General features: G+C 39.1%; 1 protein-coding gene across 2 annotated transcripts; it reads right to left on the reverse strand.

The window, feature by feature from the left end:
* Positions 1-791: 791 nt before the first annotated feature.
* csf1a (colony stimulating factor 1a (macrophage)) lies at positions 792-15410 on the reverse strand. 2 transcript variants are annotated; one of them, XM_061219839.1, is made up of 10 exons: positions 15136-15410; positions 9435-9548; positions 8685-8747; positions 8295-8465; positions 5779-5965; positions 4501-5529; positions 3702-3883; positions 3328-3374; positions 2987-3045; positions 792-2488 (listed from the first exon to the last, which is right to left on the reverse strand). In XM_061219839.1, exons 1-10 carry the CDS (start codon positions 15175-15177, stop codon positions 2472-2474), a joined length of 1911 nt encoding a protein of 636 aa, XP_061075823.1. In that variant the 5' UTR covers positions 15178-15410; the 3' UTR covers positions 792-2471. The 2 variants fall into 2 exon arrangements, with proteins under 2 accessions (XP_061075823.1, XP_061075824.1); XM_061219840.1 differs by lacking the exon at positions 4501-5529.
* Positions 15411-15510: the final 100 nt, after the last annotated feature.

Below are 15510 nucleotides of genomic sequence, written 5' to 3' on the forward strand. Positions count from 1 at the left end.
TTGAGGTCAGAACTGTAGAATCTCTCTCCACCTTCAAGCGCAAGCTGAAGACAGACCTCTTCAAGCAGCACCTCTCCCCATCCCTCCCTACCTCCCTGTGAACCTTAATTGTTGTCTCTGTGACTTGCTTTGTGTATCGGTATTTTTAGTTGGCTAGGTAAGCAGTGTTTGGATGGTTAACTTTGGTCACTTTCGCTCTGTTGTTTGTTTCTTTGTTCAAAAAAATTGGCCCTCGTCCTTTTCTTTGTTGTACAGGTAGCAGTTGAAATTGTACTTCCCTCTAGGGTCTTTCAGCGAACTTATCCCTGGTTATGGGTATGCACTTTGTTGTATGTCGCTCTGGATAAGAGCGTCTGCCAAATGCCAATAATGTAATGCAATGTAATGAAACCATTGTTTTAAAATATGTTTCAAACAATTTTCAATTTGGGGAGATTCATGGAAGCCACTTCTGACTGGCTCTCAGCCATCTTCTACTGTGTACTTAAGTCTAAAATTATATTATATATTTTCCAGGCATGAGATGAAATGATTTCTTAAAGTTTCTGTTATTTATATGTTTTCATTATGAAAGACTCCACTTCAAGTTACCTAAAAATGAAAACTCATGTAGTTTCCATGCGCTCCTCAAAGAGACTAAACTGTATTCCAAAACGAGTTCTATCAAGGTTTTGTCACATTCCAGACTTATTTACATTACGGGCTGCAATACATATTTCATAACAACACATTTAATGAACCGTACATTCAGCAGGAAGAAAAGAGAAAATAATTTTAAAGCCACATCACAATTATATCAAACATATTTATTGAAAATGCATACGTCGCTGAAGTCATAACAAAAGTCTGTGGAAAATGCTAAACTCTCTCACTGATTGAAACACAACTGGCTCTGGTTTTCTGTTACTGATAGACAATAGCAATGATTCCTATAACCTCCCATTTCCAATTTTTTTATTTTGTATATACATTTGTTTTGCATTAAATTGTGGAGGTTTGAGCAACGTTTGATGAGCAGGCCTCTAATGCAGTTTTGAGAAGCCTGCTTTTGAAAATGGTTAGTGCTTCACAAGCACTTTTGAAATATTAATGCAACAAAAACACATTTTGAAATGCTTGATTGCATATGGCAGTTGTATCTGGCTGCATTAAATGCAAAGGTATCATGATATACATAGTATACATACATGTATGTCCACACAATTTTACATTGAAATTGTATCTCAATTTGGAGATGGTTCACAGAAAACAAATCAACTCAGCTCTCCCTTGGACCACTTATGAGAGCAAACCATCACTAAATATTCCAGGAAGTATAATACTGTGTGTGTATGTATATGTATATATATATATATATATATATATATATATATATATATATATATATATATATATATATATATATATATATACATATATACACTGTATAATACTGTTTATATATTATACTGTATATGGTGGTGAATATCATTCAACACAGTCTATCAAACGTTAAGTTTTTAAAAGAAAAAATATTGCAATACATTTTCACAAACAGGCTGCTTTTGGTGGGCATTGCATGTTTTTAATGAGTCTCAACACTTTGCTTACTCTCTGCTCATAGCCTACAATGAGATCCGGGTTTTACAGTTATCCAGCTAACTCAGTAATCCTGCTTTGTGCAACAGGACACAAAGAAAAACAATTCCATAGGCTGACCATGCCTTATTACAGGCATGCAAAAAATAGAATAAATGTCCTTCATTACAACTGTTCAATTTACAATTATGTAATATAGGAAGATCAGGACCCCCCTCTGCCTGAAACAGATGTGCATTTTCTTATCAAAATATCAAAAGATGCCATGATGATCATGCTCCATCTCTGTAGCAGAGTTCAGGAGCAATTACAGGAGCAAAACAGTCAGCCACACGGTCCTGGGGCCTGTTCCAAAAAGCAGGATAACTCACTTACACCAATAACTGCACAAAGTAGTTTCACTTCCATCCATGTTCCAGATTTGGGCAGGGTCTGGGTTTTGTTCAGTGCAGTTATCTGGCTAACTCTGTAATCCTGATTTATGGAACAGGCCTCTGGTTGTGGCAAATCACCCCAATCCAGTCCATTTAAAGTACTTTACAAACAAGCAGAGGGAATCATGCATTTTGAGGACCGCAGCTTCACAGCAACTGTTACTGGTCTTCTCTATCGTTCATCCTGGTACGTCATAATTTATTATTCACCAGTCCTGTCAGAAGATCCTTTATATGACCTTTAAATCCAGCCATCTTCGAAGACTAAAAACATTTCAGTGTAAAGCATTAATATATTTGTACATCTTGTATAAAAAATATAGCCTTTTAAATATTTCTGAAATTTTATATACATGAATGTTGGGGTTGAAATTGAAACTTTTCTAATATCGTTATTATATATTTTGGCATTTCAGTTTTGTTTTTCTGGTTAGTTGTTTGCTGCTCCAATGTTCAACTTCATGTGGAATCCAGACCTACAGTAAAAAGAGGGTGGTTATATGCATGTGTATAATTTATGAAGCCTTTATGATTTCTAAAGGAAAATAAAGTGCTATTCTTCAGTTTGGAAAAAAAGAAGAACTTTTTGTCTTCAAGCCAATATGGCATACTGTGAAAATCTACTTTCAAAGCAACCCACAATTTCACTTGAGACGGAGTGAGGTATGTTTTTTCGGAGGTTTGTATTTGGATTTAGTATATTTTTCCCACTTAGTGTGGTTGCATAAAACCCTCCATTAAAATGTGCTTTGGGAAATGAAGGTATAATTTAAATCATATCACAGGCAAATCATAGGCAAAATTGAAGCTACAATTACCAATTTTTTAAAACTGAAACTGAAACGGATACAGAAGTATCAGACAAAGAGATGAAGAGCCTACAGAATCACCAGTGAACCAGAAATTGTATCGGAGGAAGGAAACCTGAAACAGTCAGTACTCTATTTTCACAGAAATAGAAATTAGATGCTTACATGATTGCTCTGTTATTTCATAATCTTGCATCTCAATGTCTTTGCTGTCTGAAGTCAATCTGGAAAAATGGCGAAGTTTACATTAGCTTCCAAGCTTAATTTCTTACAGATATTTGAAACATGACATTCGTATCTTTGCAAACATAACTACAGTCTGTCCTTATGATAAGATTAGACTCATTTGAGTCCTAGTCATAAATATAATGCAACAATGATTGATTTTGGAATTATTATTTGTTATTTGAAATAGTATATTGGTTCTTCTGTAATGTTGCCATCCCCTTGTGCCTTATTTCCTGTTTCTATTGAATGTTGTACAGAATATAACCGAAAGCATTTACCTCTGATTCTCTTTGACTTTGGAGCTATGAAGGAGTGCTTTAAGTTTCTGTGAAACATAAAATCAAAACTCATTGATATGTGGACCATTGGGAGAATAGCAGCTTCAAGTACTAGTAAACAACACATTTTTGTTATTCTATTTTTATAATCAATTCATAATATAAATGCATGCTAAGTATTAAAACAGAATCCACTGTATATGTAGTGTTACACTGGGTTACTACCCTGAACTGACAGTCGGGTTTTGTTGACCTTAAACTGTTGTTGTGGCTCTGAAGTGCTCAAACATAAATCGCTAAATCACTTGAATCATGTCCCAGGGATGGTTTTGGCTCTGGAAGACTGCAGGGAAAGCAGCCAGCTTTGGTCTTACCTTTTGTTTTCTGAAACAGTAGAGAGTAATGAGAAGCAGTAGTCCCCCACACACCGATGCCGTGATGAATGCGATCTTGTAAGATATGTGTGACCCACCCCGGGTCCCATTCCGGAAGGCTTTCCCCGAGTCTCTGTCTGAGTCAGAGTCCAGGAGATCTGCTGTGATCCCTGACGTAGGACCTTCACAGAGACAAAGCTTTGTGAGTTTCTGGTGGCAGTTCAATATAATGGACACTGGGCTTGTGACTCAAACGATGTTGGTTTGGTTTGATTTAGTTCTATGGGAGTTGAGGTTTGTACCATTGAGTAAGGTACTTAAGTTGAACTACTTCAATAAAATATTTACATGTATATATAGATTGTTTAAAAAAATTCTGGATAAGACCATAAGGTCCTGTACTATGAGATTGAGAGAGAGAGAGAGAGAGAGAGAGAGAGAGAGAGAGAGAGAGAGAGAGAGAGAGAGAGAGAGAGAGAGAGAGAGAGAGAGAGAGAGATCACAAGACCAAGAACCCTTGAATGACATGAGTTTAGTTAGTAAAAGAGGGCAGATTGGGTATTATAGGATGAAAGGATTTAGTAATAGGTGGCTGCAAGTCAGTAAGTTAATGAGAAAAATCATCATGAAAGTCATCAGAACTGGATGCGTTCATTTAGTGGAGCAGTTGTTAATTTCTTCTCCAGGCAATTCCCTGTCTCCAGCTGGTATTCTTTGGGCAGCAGGCACAAGAAGCCAAGGCACGAGGTTTGAATCTCCATGCATGAGAGAGGTTTGTAATCATGGATGGATGTGTTACCTGTGCTTTCAACCTTCTCATCAGTGGTCCTGATGGGTGTCCATTCAGGCTTTTGTGCAGGTGTTGGTACGAGAGGATCAAACTCTCTCACGGAAAGCCCAGAGACTGCTCTTGAGGCGTCTTCAGCTGTTGGCAGAAGGGCCGTGCCGATTGTGCCGCTTGTTTTTTGGCGACCTTGTGAAATTTCTGAAGCACTTGGAGAATTTTCCAGGCTGAGAATCCAGTTCTGAATTGGTTGATTCTCTGTTCCCAAACTTGATTGTGGCCCTTCCATGCTGGGTCCTAGAGATCTCTTCGCTAAAAGGACAGCTGTGGTTTCTTCTGGCTTTGTAGGAGTGCTTCTAACTGGAACCTCCCTGGCCATGGCGGGTGTTGTAGGGCTGCGGGCACTTTCCCTCGGCAAAGAGACAATCACATGAATCGAATCAAGCTGTGACGACTGACCTTTGGGCAAGGCAGATATGGTGCTCTGAGTCTGGCTCTGTATGAAAGCTGGGGCATCCATTGTGTCACTCCTTGAAACAATGCGACTCACAAAGGCGCCCGTCCCTTGCGTGCTTTCTACTGATGGGGTAGACTGCTGAGATGCATCCCAGGGCTCTGAAGTGCCAGGCGCTCCTAGAACAGAGTCCAAATTAACCCTGTGTTCAGAAGTGCTTGGTTCTTTTGGACCACTGTCCTTTTCATCCAAAGATGCAGTAGATCCAGGTGTGGCTCCAGGGAATGTAGGAAATTGGGAAGAGGAGATGTCTCTGTTGACCACCTCTTTCTCTTCCTTTCTAACTGATGAGGTGTAGGAATCGGCTTCCTCCTGTCTATGGTGCCTATCATAGACAGGGTTTACAGGGACATAGGCCCAGGGGTTTATAATGCCTGAGGGTGGTCGGGTCAGCTCATCTGGTGGGGCAGAATATGATTGTAAGTAAGATGGCTGCCGCAGATCATCCCATTGGCTGGTGTCCGGCAAAGAGACCTGTTCAGAATCTCCATAACCAAGAGTTGGACAAGAACAATGACAATCGGGCGCACCTACAGAGAACCAGAGGGAGAAAAGGCAAACGCCTATGAGGTGCTAATGTGAACGACTGGATGCTTTTGAAAAGGAATTTCAGAATAAGCAAAAGATTATAGCATGCGGGTAGACCAATGAGACACATTGTGCCACAACTACAAACTAGAAATTATTTTCCTGGGTTTCTAGTTTCTAGTGCCTTTCTTAATGTTCCCACATTATTATGATGAGATCGCTCCTTTAAGCAATGTTTGTGTTCTTCCTACCTGTGGATTTGGCGAGTGCTGTGGTGAGTTCTGGGTAATCCTCAGCGTACTCCTCTTCGCAGTTCCAGTCCACTGGTTTGTTGTTCTCAGTCATCAACTCCATATAGAGCTGTAAGACTTTCTTTATTTTTCCCACAGCTTCTCTTCGAGAACTGCTGTACTCTTTTGCAAATCTCACAGGATCATCCTAATAAAAAAAGCAACCAGACATTCAGTGAGCATGCATTATTTTCAAAATAATATGATTTGAAATGTTACTTTATTAAGCGTGATGGCATATTGACTTATGCTTTACATCCATCAAAGAGTGTCATACTTAGCATCTTTCTCCACTACACTACAAATACATTCAAGCAAATACATGTGTTGATTATGAAATCTTCCCATTTTCTATTGAAACAAATTATCTTTAAAAAAGCATTATTTAAAAAATGTAACAACTGGTTTTATTAATAGGGAAATCAACATTCATCCTGCAAATATGTGTAAACATTCTTTGGATCACTTGTAATGAAATTTGCAGCATGTTTAAAGTTGTTTGTAAAGCACTTAAACAAAAAACCAGGCCTGGGTTTCCTTTAAAGTTTCTTTGTTCCAGTGTTCCCATGAACCACTCATACAGTGATGTTATGAGGACCTACATAAGAACAGATTTTATAATGTTTATTCATAATTATAAACAGTTTTATAAGCATAAGTTTTAACCATTGGAAGAATATTTTAAAACATTTGACGTTGGGGTTCTAGAACTCTTTCCTTTGCTTTTAAAAACGCCAAAATGACACATACATACCTGGAAAGTCTGCAGGTCACCATAAAGTTTTAAGTATCTAAAAATCTAATATCCTTTACCACACACACACACAAAACTGTTTTGGCCAATTGAAAATATCTATAAAGAGAACCATCAGTTTAAGGGCCGGATTGACCTATTATGATACTAACGGGTAGAATGGATCATGTAACAACATTGCAGGGAACATTTGGAGCTGTATTTTGTCTGTGCTGTAGCTTTAATGTTGTACTGCAAGAAGGGAATAATTTTCACACCACCCTTTGTTTAGTATGTTCATAGTCTGATGAGTATATCAGACAAAACTGCCTCTTCACTTACGGCCTTGATGCAATGGTGTTTTATAAAAGAGAGCGGATGACCTGATTGGCTCTAACCTCTAACTCTAACCTCTACGCCCACAGGTAATTTATTCTTCTTAACCATTATCCTTTACACCTGTGTTATATCTACTCCACAGATATTTTTCATGACATTTTGTTGGACATGCCTCAATTCGCTGGACAATTCACTTAAAGCTAATGCTTATGGCTACCATTTCAAAATTGTGTCTTGACTGTAACAAGGATCCTACAACATTTAAGTTAGGAAGGAGTCATTATAATCAGATTTGAAGAGATATATTCTAAGAGATAATTGTTCTTAAAGAAGACATGGTCAATCTTTAGATAAGCAAACTAATCACATTAGAAACCAAATGACAATGGTGCACTATACAGCATGTCACTCTGGCTCTCATCGCTGAAATAAAAAGCTAATCTAATTTGAATTTGGTTTATTTTTATGTTCCCTGTTTCAGTTTCAGTCTTCTAGTGTGTACCTTGGGGTGGCCCATAAGAAAGTCAAATTATTCTTAAAAGTTAGTACAAACAGTCTCAGCTTTTAGGCACATGGTTCTCTTTTTAGTCTCAGAAAGACAGCCTTGCAATCAGCATGTCCATTCGAGCACATAAATCTCAAGAAAACTAATCTTGTACATCTGCAACCGACATTCGGAGATGATTTTGATTTGTGAAGTGATGATTAGTTCAGACTTTGTTTCATGACATCTGTGTGATATGTGTTTATAGAAATGAGATCACATCATGTAGGGAATTCACAGAATAACTGTGTTTGTAATAACAGTGAAACCCACAATGCATGGTGGCCACCTGTCTGTGATGGGTACCTTTCACTTCTATCTGTCATGGCCACCTGCACAATGCGATAGGCAGCCATGTTGTTTCTCCCCTAATGGTGCTTTATTGATGCCTCAGACACATTACATATTTTGTGCAAGGAAGGTGTGCAACAACACAATGGATATTGAAGCAAATACCCTCAAATCAAATGAAAGCTGCCAGTTAGCACTTTGACTTCATGTTCATTGTTTTAATTCTCATCCAGTTTGCTGGAGTACAGAGCCAAAACAACATAAATGGTGTTACTGTCCCAATACATAACTGCATTTAAGTGTGTAGTATGTAAATCTCCCTTTGTAGATGCTCTATACTGATGCTCCCTGCACATCCAGAAAGCAGAGCAATCTACATATCTCACTGCTAAATAAATGTCTGCATTTATATTGCGCCTTTATCCAAAGCACTGTACAGTTGATGCTTCTCTACTGCTATTAAAATAAGTTTATGTTTAGTCCTATTTTATGCCAAACTTGCTGCTATGATAAAAACTAACCTTGTTCCTCTCTAATGGGAGTAAGAACGGCTGTAGCGATCACACTCACCTCGATTTCCTCATTGATCTCTGGAATGCATTTGTGAGAATAAATGTTCAACACCAGCATCTTCAGTGTAGAAACGTATCGGTAGTTGTCAGAGCTCGGGGAATACTGAAAATGAGCTTTCAGAAGTTCCAGGATTTGAGGGAAGGCTGCTTTAACATAACAGACTTTACTCTGTAAAATAAAACGATAATATCAATAATAGTGTTATTGCTGTGTTCTCTGTTTTTAACACATGCCATTCATTTGACTTTCACACCTCCTGTTCACATTGTGATGGCTCATAATTATTTAAAATAAGAAATCCATTGACAGTGATACAACTGCCATTTTGTCTGCTTGAAATTGTGAATTTAAAAAGAAAATAAGAATGATAAAATAAAACATGCATACCAAACTTTGTCTCTCCATGAATGTGTAGGCTATTGAACAGTCATTTTGCAACTGGTTGTCAATCTGCAAAAACAAAAAAACAAAACAAAAAAAAACATGTCATTAACTGGGACATCTGATCAAGTTGATAGGCACCCGTATTGATTGGTAAAACATGCATAGACTTGTGTTATCTACAGTATTACACTACAGTATTACACCTGGCAACAGACTGATTGTAAATTTAAAAATGTAAACCTATGGTAGATATGAAATGCACAAAATGTGGTGAAAATGTTCTTTAGCCACTTACAACAGCAGCAACAGTGTTGTTTGACAAGCTGATTTCAAGTTTTGCCTGTTTTGCCTGTGAGTTTGTTGTCAAAATGACAGCATCCAGTCAAATGAGAGCAGAGCATTTGGCAGTACTTCTGAAACAGTGCCTCTCAAACTCTGAACACTGTGTATGCTGGTTTTTCCTTTTGTTACAACCACAATTTCAATTCCAGAATTGTATGACAAGCTGTTCACTTGTCTTTTAGAGCAATTATTTGCCCTTAATTCATTCAATGTTTCAGAAATAGTTATGCATGCCCTGAAGAACAAAAGTCCTACGTTCACATTCCTTCACTTTGACTGTCAGGGAAATGTCCTAATGCATGGCTAACTGCATACATGGATAATGAGTAAAAAATACACAACAATTAAACACAATCGTCTCCGGGTGATGTGGTGTGGTAAAAGCCACCTGTGACTCATATGGTGACGTACCAGCCCTTGAATGTTCTGGAGATGCTCCTTCGTCACGGAGTGCTTGCACGGGCCGGGAACGTCCCCCAGGACCACATGAAAGCACATCATGAGGCTAAAGCACTGACGCCAGGCCTGTGGACCAACATCACATCGCATTACATATGGCTTTGCATTACATTACATCATTACATTACACTCACGTTACTTACATGCACAGTGCTTCTCCAAACCTTTTCGGTCAGGTGATATTGACCCCATCCTCCACAATCTCACACATGTGCACAGGCGCGCACACACACACAAATGCGCACGCGCACACACACACACTCAAGCTTCCCCACACCCCCTGTTTTGAGAACCACTGTGCTGATACTCCAAATACAGAAGTGGTGAACATGAATGCACTCAGAAATACAAAACACACGATCACAATGTAGGAACAGAAGCCTTGTAGTACTCAATAAATACACAGCTATAACCATAACATGGTCCAAAAGGACATCCAGAGAAAGAAAGATAAAGAAAGAGGGATGGGGAGAAATCTGAGTCGGTGATTCTTTCAGGATTTACTCATCGAAAGAAATGTGATTTTCTTTTGAGTCCAGCCCCACCCTGTATCCAGTTCCTCTGCTCTGGGAGAATTATATTTACTCCATCTCCATCTCGAAAAACTGCAGTAGAATCATGCTATACTATGAAATATGCTAAATGAAAATCATAAAATGGGCCATTATTCATTCATTAACCTGGCGTGGGGCAGTACATATCCAGTTCTGCTGCAATAATTTCAGCACTCACAGTTCCTGAAGGGTAACTTTTATGATAATGTGCTAGCATTCTTCTGACTTTTTGAAGTACAGTTTTTTTCTACATGAATTGAGAAGGGTACAGTCCTCTTCCCACTTATAGTAACATTAACTAAAGGGAAAATTGCGGGTGTATTGAATTAACGTTACACTGAACAGAAGCCGTATAACTGAACATGAGTCATGTACAGCTGCCTAATGCTATTACTATAGCACGCTAACACTGAGGACCAGCCTCAAACTCGCAATGCCGGGAGTCTTACACCTTTTAATGAATGCTATCCAGTTCTATCTGCAGTGTCCTGTGTGCGAACTTAGGAGAGCCTGGACATACTTATTATCTGGCTGAATGAATCCCATCATCTCAATCTCGCTTTCATGTGATTCGAATGACTTAGAAATGCCAGAACCCTGTGATTTAAAAAAAGGATACTGCCCCAAATGTGCATACATTCCCCTTTCAGTACAGACAAAAGCACTAGCGTTATAACCCCCCTTCCATGTCATATTGAGAGATGCCAACATTTTTGTCACTATGATCTAAAATCAGAGCGCATTCTCTGGAAGTGTAGCTTCTGTCCAGTGTGTTCAAGTTGGGCAGAAATGTAGCACATTTTAGCTCCACACAAGCTTCTAACAGATCAATGAAATGCAAATGTGCTAAACAGCAGTCAACAGCGCGAACGATAATTCAGTACAAGTTCAGCAGACCACTGCACTCAAAAACAGCCGGTTAGTACTCAATACTGGTTATAGGTTTTGCCACACACACGATTTTCATAAATATTTTGTTTATTGACCGAAAGGTGAGCCTTCGAATAGCCACAATTTAATGTTAGCCAGCCAGCAATCAGAGGCTAGGGGGATGGGATGCAATAAAGGCTCAAGGAAACCAGCCAGGTAATGTGGATTTGAAGCCCCCAAAGAGTTTGACGTGACCAAAATGGCGGCACAGCTGCCTTATATATTAAGCCGGCACCACATAGGAAAACACCTGCCTGACCACAATGGGCTATGCAGTGCTCTGCACAAAGCCAATGGCATCCGAAAAGGCACTGAAAAATTAAAGAGCTCCTAAGTGATTCATCACATTGGCAAAGCGGACTGTTTATTGCGATTTCCTGGAAACCCCTCTCTCTGATTAAGTTAATTCACTTGATCTGATTTATATTTCCGCTTCATCTTCCATGCAATGGCCCATCTGACACTGCTTTTGATCTGTTTTACGAGGAATAAGCTGCTGTAACCACAAATGAGACTGGTCTGCTTCTATATTCAGGGGTCTGCTGAGTGCCCTATACTGGCTCACAGATACTAAATGTGAAAGCCTGGCTCGACCAGGGTGGCCATTTCACACTCAAAGTATTAGATTTTTTATTAGACAAGTGACATTACTTGCAATGTGGCATAAACCACATAGTTATTTAGAGTTGTTTAAATAGTCTGATTATGTGAACACTTAAGCGTATACTATAATGTGTTATGCTGGTGTGCTAGATACAGGAGTGTCAGAACTACAGTAGGTCTTATTTCCGAAATAAATATTAATTGAAGTTAATGGATTTGTTGAAGTTAATAAAGTTCAGCCTAAGGTTTGCTACCATATAAATATAATGTAACAAATACGTTATTATACATTGACTAATGAAAAGCAAATTTCATGCTTAATTCATGTTAAAAACGACATTAGTTAATGCCAATTCATGAACCTTATTCTAAAGTGTGACCAGCTGATCTTTAGCTGGAAATTTCCACAGGGCGTTCCACTCTGACATTGACAAAGGAAGAGTCAAAAAAGACCCAAGTGTAGCAACACTTCAGGTTCCCCAAACTGCCATTCTGCACGGGGCACCTCCTGCTGGAGTGTCCTCTTCAGCAGCCAGTCAGCAGCTATCCTGGTGTGAAGGCCATGAAGATGGCACCCAATTATCCGTGTCTGTTTGGCAACAAAAGTGGAAGGAAACGTCTTCCCCTGGTACCAATGATTAAGACAAAACACACAAGGAGCAGATCTCTAATACAGATGGGCCATCTGAAGTTACAGCTCCTTTGGGAAGAAGAAGACTCTTCACAGTAGCCTATTTATTCACTTGATTTACAATGACTGCAGTGGTCACTCGGACAAGCCACCTCCTCTGACCTCTGCATACCAGTAATTTGCTTGCCGTGATTTTTTAACTTTATTCCTGATGAAGTGACACTGGGGCTGAGTGTAAATGTTAAATTGCACATTTGGCAGAAATAAGACATATGCTTTCCGTGGCGGGACCCTGTTTGATATTTTCTGTGCGACTTGTGGGAGTGAACCGTAACGGGAGCTGGGGGTCATTGATTCACATGCCCCATGGGAAATGCAGCTGAGATATGTCTTTCGGAAATGTAGTGTGCATGCCTGAACTAAAAAATGATTAATCTGAATTGTTTCACTGGGAAAGACATTGGTGCATCAGCAGAAAATAATATGACTATGTAATATAATGTAATATAATATAACATTTTTTTTTTCACAGCTGCAATGGAATCACTTTGGGGCTACAGTGACAGAAAAGTAGGAACATACTGCACATAGCAGCATAGCTGACATCAACATCATAGGTCAACTGAATCATCATTTAACCAAGCTGCCATTTTAAACTGTTGACCAACGCTACACTATGAGTATTGTCACTCAGGCAATGCAAAGCAATGCAAAGCAATGCAAAGCAATGCAAAGCAATGCAAAAAATGAATAAACTACAACAAAATGATGCACAGCAAAATAGCAGTGACTAGGAAACCCCAGTCATTTATTTGTTATGCATATTTAAAAACATCATTCTTCTGTCTGAAAAAGCGGTATTTGATCTCATCAACGATCTCATGGTCTCTTGGCCATAGATGCATCTCCGTTGCTGTAAACAAGTTCAGTGGGGGATTTCTCAGGACAGAGTGCTTTAAGAAATGTACAGAACTTGGTTGTGAAATACTGGTGTGTGTATACACCCTTATCTTCCGCAGAAGAACTCCCTCTGTGCTCGGGAGATGAGCGTTGGGAGTAAATCATACTTCTGAACTCTGCGTTCTCTGGAGTCTGAGAGATAAAGGAGATAAATCTCTGCCTGGCTAAAGTGAATAATGGAATATCTCGCTTTTCCACCACCACCGGGCATGGCAAATGTTGAGCATTCTGTCTCCACCGTTCATCACCTGGAAGCTTGCAAATCAAACCTGCCACATCAGATTTATCTGACCTGCACAGTATGTAGCTGCCATGGAAAAGCAGTCCTAACACTCGATAAATACCTGAATATAATACATGCTCCGTCTGCAAGTCATAATAAAATTTAAAAAACGCAGGCAGTTGGCAACACTGTTTGCCATGACATTCCCTGCAAAGAAGGTGCCATGGGAACCAATCTGTTTTTGGAAATTGTGTTTCACAATTTAAAGTATTTTCTGTAGTTTAGCATCCGTCATCCCATAAATATGCAAATCTATCCCTGTCTAATGTATCTGTTCTTTGATACATTATTTGATACAGTACTGTGCAGAAGTCTTAGGCACCCTAGACTTCATTATATATATGTTTATTTTTTTGTGTGTGAGATTTCCAAATATTCATTTTCCAAAAGATTTAATTTTACAGATACATTTTTGTATTTAATTTTTTTTAAAGTAACATATGACTGTAAGCAATTGACTACTTTTTACATAAAAACTTGATCAAGGCTGTCTGAGCTCAGAAGCAAGGAGCCAACCAAAGTCTGCAGAAGAACTGTGGCAAGTTCTCCAACATGCTTGGAACAACCAACCTCCCAACTTTAGTGTGTGTGTGTGTGTGCATGTGTGTGTCTGGAATTAGCTGTGTGGAGTCAGATGAAGACATCGCCAAGCCATTCATGTAACTCAAGTTACATTCAAATTTTGTTTTGATAAAAGTTTGAGGGGCAGTGAATTTAAAGCAGCGCAATGAAAACTTGGAACAGCGAGGCATCGTTACAAGCTGTGACACAAGCTCTCCCATGGGCCAGTCGGAGTTTTCTGCCTTTCCAAGAACAGGATGGTCCAAAGACGGTGGGCTTTCCCTCTAGTGTCTGACTTCCTTTCAGCACGTTTTTCTCCTCTGGAATAGAGTCCGATTTGAGTTCATGCAGCAGGGTCCAGGGCAATCCCAGCAGAACTGAAATGCCCAGTGCCCCGTGTACTGTGATCAGACTATGCCCACCCACTTACCAAGCGCATCATAACCACAATTAGCCCTCTAAGCTGTAAGATCACAAATATATTATAATATTCTTAAACATTCACTACTGGTCGTTGAAAGCAATAGATTTGGCTGAAGAATTTTGAAAAGCAAATTCCACAAAACCTGTTCTTCCAAGGGGCAGAAGACCAGAGCACTTGAAATAGGAAATAGTCTTCTGTTCAACCTTCTATTAGCCAATCTACCAAACAAATATTTTCCTTGTATGTTCCAAATTAAAGACCTACAGATAACATATTTTTACAAGCTCATGTGGGGCACGATGTGGGATGAAAAACTTTTTTTGTATTACGTTAAAGTTAATCTTAATACATAATGTTTTCTGTGAAAATGTATGTTTCCACATATTGCTCCATGTAACATTTTCTAAAATGTAATGTGTTCTGGTGAAAAGTGAAAACATATCTCCAACTCATTTATAGTTATTGTTATCGCATGCATAGACCTCTTATGAACTTAACAGTTATGCAAACAACCTGTTCCAGGACACACATTTGCACATGAAACTGCTGCCTGGATTATTAAAAAAGTAGTCTGAAATCTGTTCTTAACCACATGCATTCACAGCATGATTTTCATTGAACAAGATCAATCCAAAATCAGAGATTTCCAACTGGTTTCATTTATAACAAACAATATATATTTTTTAAAACTATAAAACAATGCCTACCTTGGCTTTGCAAAAAGTGTGGGATTGTTTGTGTGTGTTCATCTGGCTAATCTATGCAGGAAGAGAAGATCAAAGTCCACTTTTAGATGCATTGGAGCAGTTGGTTTGTTATCATTCTTCTTTAGTTTTTTATTTCCGAGTCTGAGAAAAACAGGTGAAAAATAAAAGCATGATAATATCCCTGCGTGACATGAGTTGTGAGCTGTCTGCTGAGTGTGGTGAGGCAGACTCTCTTCCTTCCCCTGCTCCGTGCTCTGAGACGGTGTTAGGACCTCCTCTCCGTCTCATGTGGTTTACAGGAAATGGCTCTTTTCAGCTCTACTGGCCAACTCCTGCAGAGCAGCGACTGTCTGCTGTCTCACAGCAGCCTAATGC

Source organism: Conger conger, chromosome 14 (assembly GCF_963514075.1).
Source record: "Conger conger chromosome 14, fConCon1.1, whole genome shotgun sequence".
Taxonomy (NCBI): Eukaryota; Metazoa; Chordata; class Actinopteri; order Anguilliformes; family Congridae; genus Conger; species Conger conger.